The sequence below is a fragment of the Danio rerio genome, chromosome 2 (assembly GCF_052040795.2).
Source record: "Danio rerio strain M-AB ecotype USA chromosome 2, GRCz13ab, whole genome shotgun sequence".
NCBI lineage: Eukaryota > Metazoa > Chordata > Actinopteri > Cypriniformes > Danionidae > Danio > Danio rerio.
This window is the reverse complement of record NC_141022.1, coordinates 29,285,799-29,312,464: the sequence shown is the minus strand read 5'-3', so window position 1 is coordinate 29,312,464 and position 26,666 is coordinate 29,285,799. Positions and strand designations below refer to the sequence as shown.

At 33.8% G+C, this 26,666-nt stretch overlaps 1 protein-coding gene across 4 annotated transcripts in view; it reads right to left on the bottom strand.

Moving 5' to 3' along the window:
• The window catches only part of pld1a (phospholipase D1a), a 73,185-nt gene that overhangs the window by 10,530 nt on the left and 35,989 nt on the right, over nt 1-26,666 (bottom strand). For 2 of the 4 annotated variants that reach the window (XR_015477762.1, NM_001160095.1), the window contains 11 exon segments: nt 24,771-24,852; nt 23,111-23,221; nt 22,847-23,038; nt 22,157-22,352; nt 16,598-16,726; nt 16,312-16,430; nt 12,411-12,524; nt 11,493-11,603; nt 9,883-9,971; nt 4,922-5,035; nt 499-548 (listed from right to left, as the gene is read on the bottom strand). Coding sequence is in view for 2 of the 4 variants with exons in the window: in NM_001160095.1 (NP_001153567.1) it covers nt 499-548; nt 4,922-5,035; nt 9,883-9,971; nt 11,493-11,603; nt 12,411-12,524; nt 16,312-16,430; nt 16,598-16,726; nt 22,157-22,352; nt 22,847-23,038; nt 23,111-23,221; nt 24,771-24,852 (1,307 nt within the window). In the remaining 2 variants the exon portion in view is untranslated. 4 annotated transcript variants of the gene reach the window in all.

Below are 26,666 nucleotides of genomic sequence, written 5' to 3'. Positions count from 1 at the left end.
GACTTCTCATAGTTATTTGATTCTCATATTCATGATGAACTACTTTATTTGTAAGTCTCCTTGGTTAAATGAATAAATCTTGATGCAAATATGGTTTCCTTAAAAATGCAATGCATTCCCCTCTATAATTTTATTTGTGTTGAAATTTATAATGAAGGCCTCACATAAAGCAGGCTAGTTGTTTTGTCATTTTATATCTATTGTAAGCCAAGGAAAATTATGAGTTTAGTAACAGCTTCATAAATTTTACCTTAACTGAATTTTGGCACAAGCAGACAATCAATGTCTTACTGGACTCACCCATTTACTGTACTTACAGTGCATTAAAATTGACACATGTTGAATAAACATGCCTGTTGCAATGTTGTGGTGAACCATAGAAGAGAACTCCCAACCCCACAGAGTTAGGTTCACATTAAACTGTGTCACAATCACATCATCTTATCACTTCTTCTTGGAAACAAACACACAGAGGAAAAAAGGAACAACCAGACGTACTTTCCTTCTTTAGCTGAGAGATTATGGAGTACTCTCCTCGGTTCATGGTCCTAAAAACACAAATTCATGCCAGGATTAGAAAAGAACAACTGGTATTTCAAATGCTAATGTAATATTACTCTGAGACAATGCAATTCCAGCAACAAGCAGTTTGGGTAACATTTTCGTTGAAATACCAATTCCCACTATGAACTACAGGCTGATTACCAAGTAAGTAAAACTATTGCAACTTAACTTTTGTAGTTACAGCAAGTTAATTTTTCAAGTTACCACAACTAACTTTTTCGAGTTCTCTTTATCTATTTTTTCCTAGTTCTCTTAACTTAGTTTTTATACTTCTCATAACTTAATTTTTCTAGTCACCACAACTTAATTTTTCGAGTTTTTTTTATCTATTTTTCCTAGTTCTCTTAACTTAGTTTTTATCCTTCTCATAATTTTATTTTTCTAGTTACCATAACTTAACTTTTCTAGTTATCTTAACCTATTTTTCTAGTAATCTTAACTTAATGTTTCTAATTCTCTTGACTTAACATATTTAGTAACCCTGACTTAATATTTTAGTTTTCATAACTTAATTTTTCTAGTTGCCTCAACTTTATTTTTGTAGCTCTCATAAAGCTTTTGTGATTACCACAACCAAATTTTTTCAGTTCTTATAACTTAATTTTTCTAGTAATACTAACTTAATTTTTCTAGTTAATGCAACTTTATTTCTGTAGTTCTCATAAACCTTTAATAATTACCACAACTTATTTTTTCTAGTTACCCCAACTTAATTTTTTATAATTCTCTAACCCTAAATTTCTCGTTATCTTAACTTAATATTTATAGTTACCCTGGCTTAATATTTCTAGTTTTCATAACTTACCTTTTGCAGTAACCGCAACTTTATTTTTTGTAGTTCTTGTAAACTGTTTGTAATTACCGCAACACATTTTTTTACCTCAAGATATTATTTTTAGTTGTTATAACCTTTTTTCTAGTTACCTCTAAATTAATTTTGTAGTTCTCATAACTAAATATTTCTAGTTACAGGAACTTAATTTTTGAAGTTACTATATTACAATACCAACAGATTATGTTAAGCTCAAGATCACTGTTCACCAATAGTTAACTATTTAACAGGCCTCATAACAACTTGGTTGACCTTTTATCCATAGGTTACCATTATTATTTGAATTGCCTATTAGTATTTATTAGAGTTGTGTCAGCATATTACTCAATACAAGATATGGGCAAAAGAACCATATTGCAGGCTTTTCTAATTTTTAAAATAGCATTTTCCTTTCATGTTTTCGGGTTTTATTTTCATTTTAAGCACTTATTTAGCTGTTTTTGTTTATTTAGCTTCAATTAATTGTTATTTTATTGTACTTCTCTGGCACATAGCTGAAATTAAATATTTTACATATGTAATATATCAACAAAAAAACAAAAACATTTTAATATTATAATTGCAATTAAATATAACAACCCTGCACCATAGAAATAGAAAAAAGTTTATTCAACAGAATCACTTCACCTCATCATGTGACTGGTTAAGACAAAAACTTTGATTATTAACATTAAATATATATTTTATTCACATCTGCTCGGGTCAGAATATAAATGATAGTTTACCATGTTTTCTCAATAACTTGACATTATTACAACAGGTACCATGGCATCTCCATCAAACGCAATAAACCAACACCTTTAAATCAACTTTCTCACAAAAATCATGGCAAAAATGATTGCTACTAATAAAAAAGTCCCTCAATAAATGAATAAATAACATTTGCAGCAGTTTTCCATGTCTAGTGTGACACTGAAAGGCTACTTATTTCCATTTATTTTCCAGACGAATGAAACACGCATTTAACACTTGGCTGTGCCTCTTACGTGTGTAATGGAATGAACTGGTAAGCTGGCATTGGAAAACAAAGGCGCGCTGTCTAACACGGGTCATTATCCTCACATCAGCCACATTTACATTCTTCTTCCACAAATTCCTCCTTTCATCCAAATGAAATGAAAGGTTATGGTGGAGATGAGGATGGATTTGTGAAACTGCAGGATGAAAGCAGGTTTGTCTCATAGATTTGACTCAATGATAGAGCTGAAAGAAGCTGTGAAGCTGTTTAGCGTGTTGTCAGACTCATTAAAGCTTAATCGGAGCAAGTGTTAACTGCATGATTGCTGCTGTGATCCCATGAATGATGCTGCAGAAGAAACACACAGTCAAGTCTTCCTCAGTGTGCATGACAACATGAAAACAACATCAGCTATATTTGATGCTGTAACTGTAAACAAATGTGCCCGGCCAATGTCATGTAAATAGGTAAAAAAGTCATGTTAGCGCTTTCACTACTTTTGAAAATATTTGACTTTCTGCTGGCTGAAGAATAATGTTAAGCAGGAGAATCATGGGTAAAATTGTTCACGTTATGCAATTTAATGTTTTATGCAAGCAAGCAAGTCCTGCCCTTGATTACCTACCTTACTTTTTAAACCGTTATACACCACCCATATGTTAAATCAGTGGTCACCAAACTTGTTCCTGGAGGGCCGGTGTCCTGCAGATTTTCGCTCCAACCCTAATCAAACACACCTAAACAAGCTAATCAAGGTCTTACTAGGTATACTTGAAACACCCAGGCAGGTGTGTTGAGGCAAGTTGGAGCTAAACCCTGCAGGGACACCGGCCCTCCAGGACCGTGATTGGTGACCCCTGTGTTAAATGCTTTGCAAATGCAGCTTTGGTATCATGATGCCTGGAACTAAGAGTAAAAACAATTGTGATATCATTACTGTTTTAAATAACTGATTTAACTTTCTTTCTTTTTTTGTACCTTTGTTATTTATTAGAATTAATTTGTATAAATCAATAATTTATTATTAATAATTAATTTTTTACTTATTTTCATTCATTCATTGAATGGCCATAACTGTTTTGAAAAAGATTTTTGATTAGCTTAAAAATAAAAGGTACTGTTAGAGGCATTTAGTTTTAATTATTTATTTATTTGTATTGATCAGTCAAATAAATAATTATTTTATTTAACTTTCATTTATTAATCTACATTTTATATATTTTTTTAAATTTATTTATACATTGACTAGTGTTAACAGAAAGCAAGCACAACATTACAAAACTTTCTGGTCTGATGAGAACAATATAATAGTAATAGAGATTTTGTTTTGGGGTTTTACACTAAAGAAAAACAATTCCTTAATTCATGTTTTTGTATAAATCTCAAATTATTTATTGGAAAGTTTTTTTATATACATAAGTGTAAATATACTACATGTAAACCATTTTTTTTTAAATTTTGGATTTTTTTAAAATGAGAATTGGAACTTGAATTCCATTTCAGAGTCTGGTAACAAGAAATCACTTAAAACTTCTAAAATGTGCTTTATTTAATATTCTGCATTAATTTGACTCTTTTCTCTTCTTTATTTTATTTTTTTAATTAATTGATATATATATATTAATTAATTAACCTCTCTTTTTGTCATTGTCTTTCCCTGTGCTATAACATTGTTATTATTCTTAAAAATTGTCATATTTCTCTTGGTGCAAAAAAGCAATATCTGTATTGTTAGTATTAGACTGTGGTGTTTTCATTGTAATTGGCTGTTGTTATTGCAAAAAAAAAAGAATTTTTTATATATATATATATATATATATATATATATATATATATATATATATATATATATATATATATATATATATATATATATATATATATTTATTTATTTATTTTTATTTTTTTTTTAAGTGACACCAATATGTTATATAATAAATTTGATGTCATTAATCCTTTAAAAGAAATCTTTAATAAATGTTTTCAATTGTGTATTCTGCCATGAAAATCTGCATGTATGAATACAACCATTGAAAAAGCCTTAATAAAGTTTCTAGAAATCTATATGTAGTGTAGGCTACATACTAGTAACTCCAGTATACAGTCTGAACAGAATAAAGAAAATCTGGATAACAATTTAGTTTCAGTACCAATCAATTCTCACAATTAACTATAGTCTTTTTACCAGACTTATTAGTTATAATAAGTGCATAATCTGCATGATCTTATTTTATTTTACAATATAATCCTATACCTAATACCCAATTACTACCTTGATAACTATTAATAAGCAGCAAATTAGGAGTTTATTGAGCTAAAAGTCTTAGATGATGGTTTGTTGATAGTGATAAGTGTGCCTTAAAATAAAGTGTGACCAAAATTATTTATAACATTAACACTTCTAAAAATAACTAAAACAAAAATATATGTGTTTATATTTTCTATCCTGCCAAATAAAGATTACTAAATTTATGATAACATCCCATTCTTACAGTATTTTCCTTTTGAGGAAGTGTATAAGACTCTTATACAGCGAGACCTGCCCTCCTTTTTGCCTTCATTCCTACCTGTAGTTGAAATGCATAACCGCCTGGAGTGCATTTCCTCCTCCTGTGGTAATGTCTCCCTCAAATCCAGGCAGAAGAGGAGTCACCACATACACACGGAACTTTTTATTCTCCCTGCAACACAATACAGCAAACATTAGTCCACATGAACATAAATTAGCTCATTTGTAAAATCCCCCTGAAAACAAGGATAATTTTTTTTGAGCACTTAGCAATATCTGAAAAACAGTTTTGTCGGATCAAGTGCCAAAATACACTTGCAGCCAATCAGCAGTAAGCACAGTGTCTAGTAACAAAAGCTGTGTTATCAAAAATGGTATTGTTGGGTAATGGCCATGTTTGATTTGGTGCTTTCAAATATCAACGTTGTTTGGCAAAATTTGGTTCGTGCACGTTTAAGGTTAAAGCTAGTGTACTCCAAAACAATGACAACATTTGCAATTAAAATGTATTAGAATTCAAAACATGCACATTCTAACTTCAGCCAATAAGGATCAATGATTTTATGATATAACTGTGCACTTCAGCTTTTCACCGAATCTATTGACCAATCAAATGCTCTGTTTTAATCGGAAGTGTCTTGCACCCTACAGGACGTGATTGAAATTGGTCACTTGTGCACATATAAGCAAGCGTTCTAAAGAAAATTGTAATAAAGAAATCTGGGTTATCCTAATTAGGTGCGTAAACACTCACTAACGCAACTTGACTATTATAGAGGGTGCCTGACACAATCACTTATCTGCCATTGGGATCTGAAATAATGCTGGAAGAAAAAATATTCTTACTTGGAGTTCTCTAAAACACTTGGATAAGACGATGCAATTTTGATCTAAAATCCTCCATGTTTACTGGTCAAAACAATGCAGGTGGAAATATCATGAAGCCATAATGTCGAAATGTGCTGTGCTATGTAAAAATAAATAAATAAATAAATAAATAAATAAATAAATAAATAAATAAAAATAAATAAATAAATAACAAAAATAAAATACTGTCCATTTTGCTTAAAAATGAAATAAATTAATTTGACGCAACTATTTGCATAAGTTACTTTACCTTTAAGTAATTTAAACTAGTTTATTTTAGTTTGTCCTGTTAGACTTTACATGTTTTCAACTTGCACTTTTAGGTGATGTCATCTCAATTTTTAAGTAAAATTGACTAATTTAATGGGTGTGATTGAGTGTATATAGTAAAGCTGTGAACCTACACTGGTCTCACGGTTCGGTTACGATTATCATGCCATCAATTTAGTTCACTTCGGTATCTCGGTGCATCACGGTGCATTGATAATGCTTTCCATACAAAGTTTTAGATTTTCATCACAGCACAACAATTCTTGTATTAACATGTATATATTTATATTTACATACCATTTGTAATATAATTTTGTCCTTTTATACAAACAGTTTTGATACCCCTAGTATACAGGTGTTTCCCAGTGATGGGTTGCAGCTGAAAAGGCATCTGCTACGTAAACCATATGCTGGATAAGTTGGCGGTTCATTCCGCTGTGACCCCAGAATAATAAAGCGACTAAGCTGAAAAAGAAAGTGAGTAAATTAATTTATTCAAATGTGTGCTTTTAAGTAATGCCAGCTTAATTTGATGTTTTTAGACATTAGATTTAATAGTTTGTTGACTTTTTAAGTAATATTTACAACACATTGTTTAAAATTATATATATATATATATATATATATATATATATATATATATATATATATATATATATATATATATATATATATATATATAATTATTATTATTTATTTATTTTTTCAACACATTTTACTATGTCTCTATCTTTCAACAAAAGTCTCACTAATCAAAAGTGTCAAAACAAAGTATTTACTTACCAAATTGAATTTAAAACTCGAATTGGTAGCATTTAACAATCAATAAAGCACATAATCTGTACCTGAGGTTATCAATGTGTAAAATAGAAAATTTACCCTTCACTGTCTCGGATAGTTGGACAAACATGGAAAAGATTCCCTTTAAATTGCATGTTGCCGCATTACATCTAACAAGGACACAGCTATGTTTTCATCCAAAAATGTGAATTAAATAAACAGAAACGGGAATATTGCAGAAAAGTGCACGTTTCCATCCAATGAGTCAAAGAGAACAAAATTGTCACTTCCTGACTAACTGGCGCCACATATTAAAAGTGGAAACAGAATTTGCTGTAGTAGGAGAAGCTGCGTGAATGGTTTCTTTATTTGATAAACAACTTGCGCCTCACAAGACTGAGATGCAGAGCACAGAAGCTCTTGACAGTTCTGGATGCAGATAATAATATAATGACACTAAGACTGAAATGGTTAAGGCGTTTCAGAATGACCAAAGCAACACTTTAGATGTTTTACAGTGTGCTCAGCCGCTTGGTTTGTCTATTCACACACATTTTTATTATCACATGATCGCTTTTAACAAAATCACATGACCTTTCTTAATGAGCATACTGGAATTTGTTCTGTAAAAGTGTATCCATCGTGGTTTATGCACATCATTACTTATCGAATAAAAGGTTTATCCTACTCAGTTATGTGCATATGTTTTTTTATGTGCATTTTTAAAATTTATGCACATCTTTGCATTTCCATCAAGCAATTTTTTGTGCATATATCCAAAATGCGCATAAAAATAGATGCAGGGCAACATAGCTGGTGTTACTCACCTCTTTACAAATGCACAGATGAGGTCAACTTCAATGGGACAGTGTACATAGCGAATTGTACATTTTTGAAAAGGGGAGGGGCTACTTAACATTTTCTACTTAATATTAGTCTTCATGTTTCAGTTGAAATTACGTGGCACACCAAAATAAGCTGCGCATTTCAGTTCACGTCACTAGACCTTTAAATCAAATACTCAATTGCACTCATGGTAAAACATCATTTTAAACCCATTCCTGCTGTGTTCAATCTGTGTGTTGCCTTGATAATTCTAAAGTCGTTACGAATAGTTGTTCTCCCAGAGAGGCTTTTAAGCACATGCCAGCAGTGCTACAGCACAAACAACATTGCAGTATTTGAGAGTTGATGGCGATGCCTGGAATGAGTAAATGAAGAGTGGCAAGAGCACAGGCCGTGTCTGGCTCACATCAATGCTGTGGCAGGTGCTAGCGTCTCATTAGCCGTCAGTGCGCGCTAAAGACAGGCCTGTCTCTGCAGCTGAGCCTACAGTGCGCATGAGTCTCCTGGAAATTAGACAGTTCACTGGAAACTGCCCATGCCAGGGCTCCATTAGCAAGGGGAAAAATATGTAATTTACTGATCTCGTGCACTTCCTTTGAAGAAGGGATGTTAATGCATCTGGGTGATAAGGATACAGTAACAATTGGTTCATTTAAGGGCTGAATAATATGTTGTTTCAGCATTGATATCGGAATGTGATCATTTGCATTAGTCACATCTCAGGATATGCAATGTTGAGTCTGTATTATAATTTGATTGCATGTGACTATGTGAGGATTTTCAAAGCATTCGGCAGAAGAAATTGTACTGTTAGTAGCTTTAATAATTGAATTATTTTAAATTTTGTTATTCAATTACTGTACCTGAATATTGTTAGACTCAGTAAACAATATAACTTATTGTATTTATCTGTTCTTTTAATAAGTTCATTCGAGTTTATGGAGACGTACACGCCTATAGAATCATCTCAATCAGTCCAAAATGATCAATTCTTTCCAAATAGAGATATTTTAGTCACCTGGTAAAATTGTAGCTACAGTATATTGCAATATATAAAAATTGCAAAACAGCAAAATATCAACAATGTTTTTTCAAAACTGTGCAGTCCTAGTTTGTCGTGCACACATTTTTTTCAGTGGGAAACTTAATATAAACTTTTATAAAAGTAAAATGTGAAGTGAAAAAATTCATTAACTAAATTAATTTGTCATATTGCTTTTACATCTTAAATATGTGCATAATTTGTGCTAGATTATTGACATTCTGGTATGTTTTGTTACCTCAAGAGATGTTTTTTTATTTATTCTGTTAAACATTCAATTTTTAAGATATCATAAGCAAGAAAAAAACTACTCAAATATTCAAGCACCACCAGCTTTTATTTCCAGACAATATGTGAAGTTTATTTACGAACTAATTTCGAGAGGATCACTTGCTTATGATTGCTTGTGGCTGGTCCTGCATTATCCAATAGATGATTCACCAGTCAGGCGATTCCTAAGCCACTATAAATACCCTAAGTTCCATATAACAGCCATCTTCGTTTTGAAGAATCCCCCCTTCCACCCCTACTCCTCCTCCTTTCCTAGATGGGTGGCACGGTGGCTCAGTGGTTAGCATTGTTGCCTCACAGCAAGAACCTCACTGGTTCTAGTCCTTACCAAGCCAGCTGACGTTTCTGTGCGGAGCTTACACATTCTCCTCGTGCTCATGTGGGTTTCCCCTGGGTTCCCTGGTTTCCTCCCACCATCCAAAAACATGCAACTTAAGTTAATTGACTAATCTAAATCGGCACCATAGACATGCTTCCAGTAAGTAGTTATCTCACTATCTGTGCAATCACTATCTGTTCACTAGCTACTGCAGTGGGGGAGTTCTTGAGATCTACCTGAGCTCAAACTCCCATCTTGCCTTGCAAACGGGAGGGAGCCCTGGGCTCGAGGATCTTATGAGCTCGGGACTCTCTCCTGGGACAGCATGCCAAACAAGCTTTATAATTAATCATCAGCTAAGTGTGAACTCTTGAATAAGCAGATTTAGTTTTTTGTTATTGGAAACATTCATAGTATTATAATTGACTGAAGATTTGAGTTTAATTTAAGTTTTTGACATAAAAGACAGCAGACTCAATTAATAAAGTCATTACACAAATTGCCCTTCCAAAGGTCAATCAATTCCAGGGAACCCAAATATTCATTGGCGCAATGTAATGAATGGAAGCAATTAGTGTTAATGCATTAAGATTCTCACACTTACTTGTGTGCTCTGATGATTCGCTCAATAATGGCGTCACCAATCTTGTTGTAAACATGTTTGTTATCGGCACAGCTGATGAAGAACTGGTTCTAAAACAAAACAATGAAGCAGGAACAATCAATCCGGTTTGTTAGGCATGTTAGACAGTCAAGTGATTTAATTCAACTTCTGCTAGGCCATGAATCTGGAAAATAACATTACATTGTTGTAGAATCATATTAATTTATTAGAGCGGAGGTGAAAAATTGGTGGAGAAACTGATTCTACATTTATGTTTGAGATTTTCAAAATGCATCGCTATTCTCTTGAATAAATTCTGAGCTTGATTTACAACAGAAGATTGTGTTGTACGCTTTACAAATAGCTGTACTCTGCTTGCATCCACATTCCCTACGAATACTACTGTAAATAAAACTAAAATAGTCCTTAATAAATTTAGGTAAGATTTAAGTCAATTACAAGAGTGTTGATAGTGAGTTGTGTTTACATTAATCTCATGACATAAAAGCCCATTTTCAAGTCGTCTTCCATGTATGCATTTGAGTGTACAGTTAAACACTAGCTTAGAATGCCATCTGCTGTTAAAAAATGAGCTCTGGATCAATTCAAGTGCAAATCGCGATGCATCTTAAACGTTTCAGATAAAATGGAGGATTGATTTCTTAAACAATTTTTCCACAGCTTTATTGTTTATGGGATGACTTTCAAAAAACTAAAAACAGGCCAAATTAACATGATGCCAATGTCCCATACATGCCAAATGGGAGTGTGAATTTGGATATACTCACAATGCACCTTAAAATATACATATATATCAGCTCATTTCTGATATGGCCTACACAGTATACCAAATTATTGTCACAGCATATTTTCCTTGCAGTTGGGTAACGGAAATACCAGCAAACTGACAACCACAAAGATCACTATATATAAGCTCGCATTTTTATTAAAACTTTCTCCTCTCACAAATTTGCATCTGAAAAGGAAGCTCCTACAAATGCATATGCAATTAGGTCAACATAAAATAATAATAGAAAAAAAAATTCAGTGTCCAGGCTTTTTCATAGCGGTTTCTTTGAAAGTTATGAAAATGTTTCTTTAAAAACAAACCAAACCCACAAGTTTTATTGATAGTTTTTTTGGATGTTTTGCATTAATGAACATTTAATAGATTTTTGCATTACTGAATGTGGCATGAATGTGTTTTATCCCTATTTTTTCTTATAATTTCTTATTTCTTATAATCTATTTCTTCTTATAATTATAGTAAACATTATTTGATTTTTCCTTAATCAAATCTTATAAATAAAAATATTATTATTATTATTATTTACATCATAATCATTATTATTATTATACGTTTTAAATTCCTTAAATAAAATGTGTTATTACTTGGTGAATATCCATGATTCCTCTAGAATATTCCCCCTGATATGCTCTGATAACTGCTGTTGTACATCATTCATCAGTAATATGAAGCAACAGAAATGTCAACAGCGCTTTATAGCTTGTTACACATTACACATGCATCTAAACTACAATGGCTGTCAACACATTTGAAGCATATCCCTGAACACTTACAGACAGCGTGAAAGTGGGAGATTCTATACCTCGATGTAGATGAAGTGCTTGCTCTTGGCAATGACCTGAATGTAGGCATTATGAATAGACTCCTCATGGTACTTGATGCCCGCTGACCAGTCTGCTGCCGACCGTAGAACCTGAGAGACCATTTATGGGCAGTTATTACATGCATGTTCAACGTACCCATCATCATGTAGGTGGGTTCATTAAAAGTGTCAACATAGTACTATACAGTACTATATAGAACTACAATATATAGAATATAGCTATAAAAACACCCAGAAAGTTTCAGAACTTCGGTCTAAAAAATAGTATTATATTGAAGCAAATCTGATAAAACAATAGCTGGTCTTTCTGATCACAACATTAGGATAAATTTTGTCATTTGTTTGATTATTTTACAATGATTATTTTAATTCGACAGAATTTTCAGAAAGACTTAAACTAAAAGACTATGCTATGCTGAAAATATGGGCTCTTACAGTAATGTACTGAACATGCGTTCATTATTACCTTGTTATTAAGGATCATTTATTTTGTACTCAGTATTTATCAATTTTTGACCTAAATGACAGTATTGTCCATCAATGAAGGATGTAGACTGTCAAACACACATGCAGAAAAATACATTGGTGGGAACAAAGGTGTCCTGTTAAGTTTTTGAAACTTATGTATACTTTTAGTCTATCTCATATAATTAAACGTTTACTTCTGAGTTGACGATATGTCACACCTATCCAGACAATATGTTCTGAAGAGATGGTTCAAAAGAGATCAGAAAATAGTCCACTACATTTAAATTATTGGGTATTTATCATAATATAAATATTGATAACATTATAAGTGGACCTCTGAGAGCAGTAAAAAATATACACCTTATAATGATCCCATTAAATAATGTGTTCCTATAATGTCATGCTCTAAAAGTAAAATTTTTTTTTTACCTGAACTTTGGTGTGAACAGTGTCTGGCACTTGGTACTTCAGATCATTGCCTGTGCTGTGAGATTTGGGTAGTAGAAATGGGTAGGAAAGCGATCTGTACTTCGGCTTCATTATCTAAAAGTGAAAAAGAAAAAAAAAACGTCTGTCACACTGAGCACACATTTTAGAGCTTTAATTTAAATTCAAGAATCATTTTAGATTCAAGCAAATTCACATCAATAAGAGTGGAGCTATGTAGTCTCACTGCTAATTGGTTTATAGTGAATCATCACTTGCACGTACAAAAAAACAGGGGATTGACAACACAGGAAGTGGCTTTTTTTAAAAACTAATTTTTATTAAAGAACACAACATTGCATAGAGTATGATACAGTGTAAAAGCTTTTTTTTTTTTTTTTGCATGTTAGTCCATCAATTTTTAGCTACCATAATGGTTGCAAATACACATTGAGAACAAAATCCATATAATAAGATGGATAAAGTGGGGAAAGAAAGGAGTGACCTTGATTATAACAATATAGCTCATCATTGAAGAATTTAGAAAAATTACATTTTTAAAATATACAGAGAAAACACCAATTGTTCTGTGCCAAAATTTGAAACAAAAGATCCAATTTGTGAACAACACCTACAGCTTTTCATCAAACTTTTTGTGACACCACACCTACCAAGTAAGGGTGCTGTTGGCAGGGCATAAAAAAATTAAACATGAAAAATTCTATAGTCATTTATAGTTTGTTTAAATCAATATACTATACATATTATAGTATCTACACCTCTTTTTTAATGAATGTTCTAGCATATTTTAACTAACTAAAGTAAACTGTAATAAATACTGTAGTATACTTTCGTTTTTACGACATTTAACTAGAGTATTGTAGTATACAGTAATATACCATATAGCAAAGAGCTTAGAATCACTAAGAGGCGAGACTCAAGAGAACGTTCCATTGCAACAGCAGCGCCCAGCAACAGCCCCACGATTCTGCCATTTTGGAGTGAAAGCGATCGGCCGTCCATTGAATCTTAATGCTGTCAAAATGGCAAGCAGCTTTTTTTTTTTAAATTTATTTATTTATTATTAAAAGTGCATTAAAGCTGAGATACAACCTGAAAGACGAAAATACAACAATTACAATCACAATCATCTGCACTTTTAACAGTTTATTTTAAAGACTCAAATAATATGCTGTTGTCACTGCGTGACACTAGCGGCATCTAGTAGCTGTTTACCAAATTGCACTAGAGTGTCGCCTCTTGGTGATTCTATGCTCTTTGCCTATAGTAAAAAACTACAGTATTGGGTCATTTGTTTGTATTACAATAGTTGCTGTGTTACCATAGCAACTATAGAATTATCACAACAGATTAATTCAAGTATTTTACTATAGTACAATGTCAAAAATATAAGTTTTTAAACTGTTAATTAACAGTTTCCGTGTTTTTGTGATTCAAAATGAAGTGTTTTCTATTTATTTATGGCTTTGAATTGCATTATGGGATGTTGGTCTCTGCTCTGTCAACTTTTGATGTTGAAAATTCAACTAATTTATTGATATTTTAGTCGTTTGAAATAATATAATGCATAAGAAATAATAAATAAAATAATAAATAAAAGTAACAGAATGTACTGGCCGCTTATTACAAGGTTTTTGTACCATAATAACGCTAATCCAGACAATAAATAATTTTCAACTATCAAAAAGGTTAATAAATGCAATTTAAAAGCATAAAAAACAAAAATAAAAAAATGAAATCACAAAATACCGAAACTGCTAATTTATGGATTTATTTACAGTGTATATTTTTAAAAACGGTACGGTATTTACTATAAATTGCTATAGTTATCTTCATGAGGTTGAAAACAAAGGTTGTGAACTTACACTGGTCTATTTATATATTATTTGTAATCAGGGCTTGGCATGAACTTTTTTGATCACCAGCCATACTGGCTAGTAGATTTCCAACTTCACTAGCCACTCGCCATTTAACTAACCACACTTTTCTTGTAGGGAAAATATATTTTATATGCATAAATTTGAATTTGACATGCTAAAATGACTTGATTTAGATGTTGAGTTATGTCCACATGCCTCCTCATTCATTAAACTTCTTGTGTGTATTAACTTGCTCAGTGTGCATGAGCAAATGGGTGGTCACAATGCAATCAGTTTTTATTTCACATGACTTTTTAGGGCTCAAAATTAAGGATTTACCAAATTGATCTCTGACCACACCAAATAAGTATTTCTTAGCCACAATTTTTTATTGTGTCAAAACAAGGAAAATAAAGCTTTATAGGTGCACTTTTTAATTCAACAAAACCTTTCTTTAAAAAACATTACATTTAAAAAAAGAATTATTGTCATGAATCTAAAACATGCATATAATCTGTCCTGGCTAAAAGTCCCAGATCACCAGTTAACTACACATAAACAGGGAGTAATCTCCCATTAAAGCAATGTTATTGTAAAAAATATATAATCAAACCATATTAACAAAAATAACTATAAGCAAATGAAAGCAGGTGAAACATACCGTGTTTGATAATGAAAGGATGTTCATGTGCACACGGCAAATATAGGCCTTTTAATAATCTGTTCAAGGAATAATTTAAATGAAAGCAGTGACCGCTGCTGCTTACAAAAGTATATTTTTTTTATCTTGAGCTCTTGAAAGCAGCAGGACTGTCTGTGTGTGAACGATCATCGCTCTCTGTCCAGTCTATTTCAAAAAGGATCAGATCGCACCAGTTGGGCTTCCTCTAGGCATGGCTGCTATGCGCAAGTAAACGAGAGCACGCGCTCTTTTTAAAAGTCGCGCGCATCACATCACATCACCTGTGCGCGCGAGTAATCATCCTCTCGTTCGGCAATTACCTTCTTTTTTGCTGTTTTGACCGTGCGAACATAGTTATTTTTGTCAGTCGTGCTGTTTCTCGATTCTATGATCACATTTGCCCAAATATTGGGCCATGCTTATTGTCGAACCCCGCTTTTAAGGAAACTACACTTTGTAGCAGATTTCCAACCAGCCAAAGTGGCTAGTAGAGGTGTCTATCTAACCCGCCAGAGCTGAAATCTACCGGCATTTGGCGGGTGTTAATGTAAAGCCCTGTTTGAAATACAATTTTGTCCTTTAATAGAAGCAGTCAGATATATGAACTGTATCTTAAATTTTATCTGCTCAAAGAAAACACTTTTTTTGAATGTTGCAAACAAAACTCCAATACATGCACAGAAGACAACATGAGCCTTTATAGCAAATAAACTAATGTAAATATTATCCCTCTTGCTTTTTGAGCGCTGTCAAGCGAGGTCTTACACGCGAACACGCCAGCGAGTCAAATGTCCAAAGTGAGAGAGAGAAAGAGAGAGGCAGAGATGGATTTTTACAGCATTTCTCCCAAGTGAAATAGCAGCTCGTGTGCTGTGCCTTCTTCAGTGTCAATGAAAGACTTTCCAGCAAACTCACAAGCAGTTGAACTGTGCATAATTATCTACATTTTCAGTAATAGGAGCGTTTTATTTACTTTCCCTTGCCTCCTTCACCATAGAATTTTATTGCGACATTGCACATAGGAGATAAATAGGGTCAGTACGCAATAAATTATAAATATAATATGATATATAACTGAACCAATATCGAATTGTCCCCCTCTGCATTCCGGTGCACCGAAAAAACTAATAATTTTGACACCCCTGGTGAAAACATGCAAAATCAGGGTTTCCTGCACCGAATTGTTCTTTACTGTTCTAAACTGCACTGTACTGCTCAGTAGTACAGTATGAGTGTGAAAGAGGTTATAAATGTGTGTAAATAAAGAAAAATATCTAAATTGTGTGGTGAACTTTAAACTGTGTAGGTCATAGCTTAAATAGAGGGCTGCTAAATTTCTCACCTTGGTGAAGTTCCAGCGTTGTATAAAGTGCCTGGCCACATCTCTGGCTGCTTTTCCATGCACCACTGAGGAGATATCATGCCAGGGCATTCTGGGGGTTGTGTACCTGTCGATAAAGTCTACAGACCAGCACAGTGTTAAAAAAAAAAAAAGCATCATAAACATCTGAAGCGCATCTAAAAGACTGTTTTTAATCACACTGTTCAGCCTTGGATTACCTGGATTAACGATCACTGAAATGAGAAAAGTAAAAGCGTGAGGAAGTAAAAAAAAAAGTGTGGCTCACCGTCAAAGGGCTTGTCCAACTGAACCCAGTCTTTGAAGACAAAGTTGCAGTAGTCCTTGCCGTGCCAGAAGCGTGTGTTTCCCATCAGCTCTCCCACTCCTGTCTGAAGACTGTGCACTGAGCCACTCTCTGCAGACATTACACATAGAACATTGCTATAAAACATAAGGAGCCAGATTTACAGTACCAACAGCTTGTGTCAGTGCAAACATTATTGTTTGGGAAGGGTAATTAACATAAATTATCGCTCTTTAAGATCTCAAAATTCAGGGCTTCTGGTAGTACCTAGAATAGCAAAATCAAGTAAAGGAGGTCGAGCCTTCTCTTTCATGGCTCCTACACTCTGGAATAGCCTTCCTGATAACGTCCGAGGCTCAGACACACTCTCCCAGTTCAAAACTAGATTAAAGACCTATCTGTTTAGTAAAGCATACACTCAATGCATCACCTAGCGGGTTTCACACAGGCTTCTGCATCTTGCTTATATACACTATGAACAGCAGCTACGCTAATTGTTCTCTTTATTCTGTATTTTCACCTGGGGATACTCATCCGGGACCAGGCCATATCCTGAGCTGCTGCTGCGCTCATGGTTGTGGGGAGTGGAGAACATTAGTCTGATTCCAGCGACGTCCCAGGGACAGACGAGTCTTCGCTGAGGCCATCTTCCAGCCTTAACCACGGCGAATGAAGCTCTGCACAAGACTTTTGGCCAGCGGAGAAATTAAAATGGTCGTGCCCAACTGAGTCTGGTTCCCTCAAGGTTTTTTTTCTTCAATCCTATCAGGTGAAGTTTTTTTTCCCTCTCCGCTGTCGCCACTGCCTCGCATTGTTCAGGATTGGTAGAGCTACGCATCGATGAATTGGCTCTTCAGTGTTTGAACTCTCAGTAATGATTAAATCACACTGAACTGAGCTAAACTGAACTGAACTGAACTGAACTTAAACACTAAAACCTGAACCACACTGTTCCAGTTACTATGACCATTTATGTGAAGCTGCTTTGACACAATCTACATTGTAAAAGCGCTATACAAATAAAGCTGAATTGAATTGAATTGAAATAAATTATGCAATATGGTTTACTAATGTTTGTTTTGATTAGCTAACTGGTATTTGCAGCATTATTTAACGCAAAAAAAAGCAATTCTGGAATCAATCTGATTACAAATACACTATTCCTGTAACCACAGAATTGCTAATCAGGCCTTTAATATTCGTAATAAAATACTGTATAATGATATTTTTATTGTTAACTACACTACCTGACAAAAATATTGTAATTGATCACAGTTGTAAGAGGAACAAATAATAACTTGACTTCTAGTTGATCATTTGGAAAACTGAACTGATGAATCATGCCAAGTTTGGTGAAAGAAAACTCATGGTTTGGGGTTACATTCAGTAACAGGGTGCATGTGAGAGATCTGCACAGTGGATGGCAACATCAACTTGGCTTTCTTTGCCATTCCAGACGACTTTATTAATGAGTTATTTGAGTCATTGCCAGAGATGTATGGATGCAGTCCTCCAAGCTCATAGGAATCATACACAATATTATTTCTGTTACGTGACAAGACTTTTGTCTAAGCAAAGTCAGACCTCATTGTCCTACTTAAATCAATCAAAATCAAGGCATGATCATATATTATTTAGGTAAAATAAGCATAATTTAGAGACTTTTCCCTTTCATATAAGCCACTTCTGATACCAAACAATCAACTAGAAGTCAAGTTATTATTTGTTCTTTCTAAAACTCGGGCGACAAGACTTTTGCCAGGCAGTGCATATATCAAGGTGTTATTAAAAAAATAAACGTTTGGAATTTAACAGTAAAATAAACTTGTTAGTTTGTATTTTAAATTTGTAAATTACTTATTTAATAGAATATATTTGAAATTTGAATTGTTGGGAAAAATAAATAATATATAATAAAAGTAAACTTTTTAACTGGAAATCTATAGGTAATAATACATTTGCTATTTAAAAATCATGTAAATGTCTTTATATATTATTACAAAGTAGTTATATTTGATCTTTATATATATATATATATATATATATATTTATTTATTGCAAATATATCAATTCAATTATTGTGTTTTTAAAGAACTGTGCTTTTCTAATAATATAAGACTACATAAAATAAGGAGAAAACATGGAGAAACATAATCTAAACCTGAACAATTAGTGTGAAACAAAGCACTGGTTATCTTAACAGCAAAATAATGTGACTTGAGAGTAAGAATTAGTGACAAATGAAGCCTAGCCTGAGGTCAAAGTAATTTAATTAAAGCATATCTCTGCTGTCAAGTCTAAATACACATAATCCTTCCTCAGCCTGTGTGTGTCAGACAGAGCTGAACCAAGAAAGTGATGAGCAAGCCACAGGAGCTATGTATTATACACCTATTATCAGCCAGAGAGGAGAATCGTCACGCATTTGACAGAAGAGAAAAATACCTAGACAAGATAGAAATACAGCAGTGGTTCTCAACCTGAGTCCTAGACAGACATTCAAGGTGGTCTCAGAATGACAAAATTTTTCAACACTTTCAGATTCCTTCAATTTAATCTTACACATGGAAGTCATTTCTTTAATTATATGACAAGCCCTATTTAAGTGGCAGCCAAACTTTCTATTTTTCACTGACTTTGCTAGATGAGGAGTCTTCTAAAGCACCAAAACTTTTATCTTCGTGTTTATCTACCATGTATTTCTATCTTAACGTAAAGTGAATCTTTTCAAAGTTCACAAAAAATAAATAAATAAATACATAAAATCCCAAAAGGTATCCATCAAATTGTTAGAGTGGATGACTGTGGTATTGGTAACCTAGTAACTAACAGTAAACAAAGCACAATGGAGGCAGCTGATTAGTCATGTGGCATGGGTGAAAGATTCACAAGGTCAGAATTTATTTATCTCCCATTATTCACATTAACCCTTTGTTTAAGCAAGTCCAAAACCATCTTAAGGGAGTGAAACTTGTCATTTCATCATTCATTTTTCATGTGATGCATCAAAATGTATATAAACTAAGGGTGATGGAAACCTAGCTACTGTCACAACTTTTTAGAGAATTTGGACTTCTTCAGCAAAGGTCTCAAAACACTAGACTAACCAGAGAAGCATGTTGTGTGGACCGAGAACTGATGCAAAGTTCACTTTGGTGTAAAAAGCTAGTTTAATTTACTTGATCTAATTGAAAACATTATATTTCTTGTCAAACTACTGAACCCAAAGCTTTAGGAAAAATTCATTTTACTAATGTTTTTCACAAGTGTGCCACATGCCTGCTTTTAAGTGATGCTCCCGGCTGTTAGATCGCCCCTAGGGGGCTGGCTGCAGTACAAGTCATAAAGCCCGCCTCCTCCGTGTTAGTAAACGAGAATTGAGCCCAAATAAAAAAAATTAATTACACTTGCAATAAAATTTCCTGAAAGATAGTCTTGCTCAATTAAGGCACTGGTTATCAAGCTGATATAGGTGCAGATCTTCATTTCTGTAAACAGTATGTTTTTAGCTAGTAATTTAATGCTATAAAACAAAGCATGTCATCGTGATTGATAGTTGTGATTGACAGCTTCTTAAAGCAAACTGTCGGAGCTTAGGGAGGAGACTGAAGTGATACTATTCCATTATTTTACCATGATAAAATGAGTTCAACCGTAAACTATACTTTCTGACCTACAGGATCTGATGGATCACTGTTTATGGGGTAAAGTGAGGGTTTTATCGGGTTTTATTATTAGTTTGCTGATACACGCCTAGCCATGATGGGGAAAATACAGGGGATCGTTATCTAGCAGTAATTTATAGGTCTGAAATAATAATTAGGAAGACAAAACTAGTGTTAGCCTATATCCACATTGATCTCCTGTAACGTTGTTTGAACTTGGTTTAAAAGACATCTTTGACATTTTGAATTTCGGCATGTTATTGACTAAATCTACTACTTTGTTGTTATAAAATATTATTTTTTCTAAAAGCAGAATCTTATGTAACAAATAGAACTGTCAATGTTATATTATTTATATACACCATTTACTGTTGACTTTTAATTTGAAAACTCCTACTAAACGTTAAAACGTGGGTAAACTTTTTTTTTATTAATGCATTGAATAAACCAAATGAAAACGGAGGCAAAAAATTCTAAACAATATACATGCGTTGTTGCAGCAGCTGAAGTTTATTGTACAAATGGACAAGGATTATTTTATCTAGAGCAGGGATGGGATGTGTAAATTTCCTGTTGATATTTAGAAATCTTGCTGCGTTTATCTTTTAAACGCACAATTCTTCCCGCATGGCAAATAGCTGTCCATGGCGTGTATAATTTGGGTCCTGTTGATAGCTAATTAAAAATAAAAACCTTTTTAAAAACGTAACTGTTGTTTATGTTATTGTTCATATTTTCATAGTGATATTTCTACCCCTGTAAATATAATAAATATCAACAACCTGTTATAAGAGAAATATTTTTTGTGCTCATACATAGCTAAGTCTAACTAGGCTAGAGTGTATAAAAGATCGTTCACTTTGCAGTCCAACGTGTCTTGTTTTTATTAAATGATTAAAAACAGCTTACATCACATAGTTTTTTAAACAAATATTCTTATGTGTTTTTAAGGTAAGTGCTTATGTTTATTTAGTGAGCCTTCGTTATAGTGCAGATATGGGCGGTAAAATGGGTGGGGATGGATTTGACGTACAAGCGTTTGGTTGGAAGCTTGATTCCACGGCTCTACCTCTGGCTATATCTACGTAAATACATGACAGACGGAATGCAAATGTTTATCAGAAACTCCATCAATGTGTGGTTCATTCCCTGTGTTGTTAGCACAATTGGTAACACTTTACTATAAGGTTCATTAGTTAATGCATTTACTAACATGAACTAATCATGAACAACACATGTACAGCATTTATTAATCATAATTGAACATTTACTAATGCATTATTAACATCCAAGTCCATGCTTGTTAACATTAGTTAATGCACCACGAGTTAACATGAACTAACAATGAACTACTGTATTGTCATTAACTAACGTTAACTAACATGAGCAAATACAGTAGTAGATGTATTGTGCATTGTTTGTTCATGTTAGTAAATGCATTAATTAACATTAACCAATCAACCTTATTGTAAAGTGTGACCGCACAATTTGCCATGAATATTCATGCAGGACAATGAGCCTCATAACACAGTAAAACAGTTCCTTGATGTTGACAGCATTGAAATAATGACATGGCCAAACTTAACCAGGATATAAACCTGGTTAAAAATCTGTGGAAATTTCTAGGCAATAAAGTTATGGCCAGAAACGCACTACAGTTACTCTAGAAGAAAACTGAAGCAAGTCTAAGCTTTGACTAAGTTTTTGAGCGGATCTCAGCCTAAAATAAAATGCTATTAAACAAATTCTATGATCCAGGTGGTGCCATTAGGTCATTTATGTTGTTATGATCTCCTGTGGCTCTTAAGTAATTAGCCAAACACTCAATGTACAGCTGAATCAGTTTTTCTACTAGTCACACACTGGAGTCTCTTACTGTTTGTGCTGTCAATGCTGCTGATGCTGTCAGCATGGTGAAGGCCACGTTGGATGTGATGGTACAGGCTAAAACGAGTCTTGCGAGTGCGACCGATGCCTTTTAGTTTAGGCAGATCCACTGAGTCACCAACCATTGACCGGCTGCTGTTCCCACTGGTGGACACTTTCTTCTTGGGTGTGGATGAATCCAGTCCCTGAGTCCCAAAAACAGACATAATTCCACTTCATTACTGTATAACTAACAGAAACCTCTAATCAAAATCTATCATTTTCAAACTTCAAAGCCATAAAAGCAAGCAAGTTGGCTGTGCTATTCATAGTGGTGGCACAAATAAAGCATGATGACATCTCTAACTGTGATGATGACACATTTTTTCATGGGTTTGTTTTTTTTGTGATACCACTTCACCTGGTAAAGTAGTTTGTCCTTTGTAAGTTTGAAACGCTAGACAATACCATATATTGGAATACCTTTTCCACTCCAAATGTATTAATATGAATTGGTTTATATTCAGTTAAACATTCTGGCTTTTGCCATATAACTATCATCAAAAGGATGTCTGAAGCTACCTTTTTCATAGCTTAACCAAGAGTTACAATTTCACTCTGAACCGTTTGTGGCTAAAAAGTTTTTTTTGTGTGTGTGTTTGTGATTTGCTAATACAAATGGAAGGTCCATCATACAAACCTGCTCCATGGCTTGAGCAACAGATCGTGTTACACTTCCCACGTCTGTCAGCCGGTGCTCACGGTCATCCCAGCGGCCATAAGCCAGGTCAATTCCACCAACAAAAGCAACTGACTGGTCAATCACTACAATCTTTTCGTGATGTGCCCATAAGTAGACGGAGGAGGACACGTGATCAGGGTGTCTCATCACCTGTTAAGAAAGAGAAATAGTTATAGTTGTGTGATGTAAAATGTGGGAAAGTAAATGTGGTACAGGACTTACTTTAATGTTTGGATGAAGATGCATTAGTGTTTTTTTGCTGTATTCACTGTTGATGCCGAGTGCCAGCTCCACTTCCTTATACAACATAACAAAGATCCTCACTCCTTGTTGCTACAAGCAAATATATACACAAGTTAAGCTGAGAAAACATTTTAATAAACAAATGAAGTAAAAATAACAACAACATTCATTAAATTAAAAGATTTATTGTATAACAAGTACGTTTTGAGTAAAATGTTTATGTTTGGTTACATAAACTATTGATAACATGTCGGCAAAAGAAAAATATTACCGTTAAGAGCCTTTCTTTGCAGAAAATGAAAATAGCCCAGTTTAAACCATAAAATAACACCCCACACACTGCACACATTTTAAGAAAATGGTATATTGTACAAGTCCCCTACAGTTAAACAATTAAGTTTTACCATTATTGAATCTGATCAACCAATCTCCGGCTCTGATGGGAGCACTTTTAGCTTAGCTTAGCATAGATCATTAAATCCAATTTGAATATTAGCATCTCGTTCAAAAATGACTTTAGAAAATATTCCTATTAATACAGGAAAGATTAAATTAACGAAAGTTAGCCAATTTTCAGGCACTGCATAATATGATGTCTTCTGCTCCAGCCAAGGTACAGCAACAAAGTTCCTTGATTATTATGCTGGAATGAGAGTATTGTTCCTAGCCATATCAGTCTAGAAATTAGCAACTTTTCATTTTCAGCCTGTCTTTGTACATGAAGTAACTACAGAAGAGCCATGCTTAACGCATATAATTGTATTTCTATATTTACAAGCATAAAGTTGAAATCAGAATTATTATCCCCCTGTTTATTTTTTCCCCGATTTCTGTTTAACGAAGAGAACATTTTTTTCAACACATTTCTAAACCTAATAGTTTTAATAACTCATCTCTAATAACTGATTTATTTTATCTTTGTCATGATAACAGTACATAATATTTGACTAGATATTTTTCAAGACACTTCTGTACAGCTTAAAGTGACATTTAAAGGCTTAACCAGGTTAATTAGGTTAACTAGGCAGGTTAAGGTAATTATAGGCAAGTTATTGTATAACAATGGTTTGTTCTGTAGACTATCGAAAAAAATAGCTTAAAGGGGCTAATAATTTTGACCGTAAAATAGTTCTTTTTAAAAATTAAAAACTTTTTTTATTCTAGCTGAAATGAAACAAATAAGACCTTTTCCAGAAGAAAAAAATATCAGACATGCTGTAAAAAATCCTTGCTCTGTTAAACATAATTTGGGAAATGTTTAAAAAAAAGAAAAAAGAAATCAAAAGGGGGCTAAGAATTCTGACTTCTTGACGTATTTTCAATAACTATGGTCTGAAACATGGGATATTTTATATTGTCCTAAACTTGTCATTTTCTTCAAATAAATAAAATAAATGTGTTTAAAAGTTTTTGTTTTGTTTTTTTTTCTGGCACAAAGGCAGAAAATTCTATCATTAATATGAGATCACAGAATTAGCAAATAATAATGACCTAAACAATTTTAATGAACAAAATCCAATCCCGCTCAACATTTTGTCTAGTTTGAGAGGTTTGTGAGATACTAAACATATTTTCATGCCAGCTTGAACATTATAAGCCCACTGTAGCAAAAGAAATGAATACTATGCAGAAGACTTACAGCCTTGCGTTTCAAAATGCAGTCGAGCCTCCAGCGATTGCCTTCCACCACAGGCCTCTTCAGAAAGATCTCAGGGCTCAGCCTGCACATTACAAACACAAACATATGGCATATTTTATGACATGACTTGCTCAGGACAAGAGATTTAACCCAAAAATTTAATTTCTGTCATCATTTCTCACCCCTAATTGATCTAAATCTGTTTAAGCTTCTTTCTTTTGTTGAACACAAAATATCTGAAGAATGTTGGCAAACTGTAGCCATTATTTTCCCATTGTATTTTTAAATTAATGTTATTTGCTACCAGATTTCAACATTCTTCAAAATATCTTTTTATGTATCTAACAGAAAAAACCCATAAATGTTTGCAACCACATGAGGGAAATTAATTTTTAATTTTTGAGTGACCTACTGTAAACTTTAAATTAATTTTATTGGTCTTATTGCACACATTATAATAAGTAGACATCAAGTGTTTAAGGAAGGTGACCAATTAATAGTCTATAATTATTTTTAGGTCTAAATTTTGATTTTAAATGATGTTAATAAAATGATATTCTTGTTGACTTGACTTAAACCTTTGATATTTCAAGTTCTTTAAGTACAACAACATTAGAAAACATGTGTCTAACCTTCTTTAAACACCCACTCTTTCAGACACAGAGAGGATCAGACCATTGAGTCTATTCCAGGAGTGGTATTTTTGAAGTAAGGAGGGCTGACGCATGAAACTCAACTCCAGGGAAGAGAGATACTGGTGTGTGTGTGTAACTTTGTGTAATGAACACCTCCCAATCTGAGCCCCTGATCCTCTGCCACATTCTGCATGCATACGAGAAACACCACTCCAGTGCATTACCAGACAAAAGAGAAATGAACACAAAAGACTAACATGCCAGATGAGAGTACCTTTCACATTCACGCATGGTGATTATTAATCCAGTTGGGCTTTTTGTACAGTGTCTGGCTTTTGTACTGGTGCACTTAGTTGAGCTGCACTTCATTTGCACTAAACAAAAAGTGATCCACTAGAGTAGACTGTCCTGCTCTACATTTACACTAGCCTTTAGAACATTTTGCCCATTTTTTTTTTTTTTTGTAAATTAATACTTATTCTAAAACGACAAATTAAAAAGATTGAAAGTAACAGAAAAAAACATTTATTTATATTTTTAATGGGGTTTTCACCTTATTATGATAGGACAGTAGAGATTTCAGACAGGAAAGCACTCGGAGCAGAAGAGGGGAAGTATCAGCAAAGGACCTCAAGCCGGGAATCAAACTCAGGTTGCTGTGAGCATGTCTGTGCTATATGTCGGCACACAGTACCACTAGGCTATTGGCGCCAGTAAAAACATTTATAAAGCAAATAAACAAGATTTTTTTTCCAACTATAAAAGTCAATGGGTACCAGCAACAATGCATCATTTTAAAAAATATCTTCTTTTGTGTTCAACAAAAGAATGTCACTCAAATAGGCCTCTAGAGAATATACAGCGCCATTGATGCGATCCAAGACCTGGAAAGAAATGATGCCAAGGTACCCATAATCCTGGTCCAGGCCAAATCCTGAGCTGACACTTTAGTGGACCAGGAGGAGTGAAGAGTTTGAGACTGATTCCTGAAAGTCAGGAAAACGAGTCTTCGTATTGATCTCATGGGCCAGCCTAATCACCCACCGGTGACCTACTCACATCTGCAGTTCTTCACGATGGATTTCCAGTGGTCTCCAGCCTTGAGTGCCTTGACTGCAGTTCTGCACAGGAAGTTTGGCAAGAGGAGAAATGGTCGTGCTCAACTGAGCATGTTTTTTTTCCCCTTCACTTTTGTCAATCGGTGAAGTTTTGTTCCTCTCCACTGTTGCCACTGGCTTGTTTGGTTTGGGACTTATGAAGC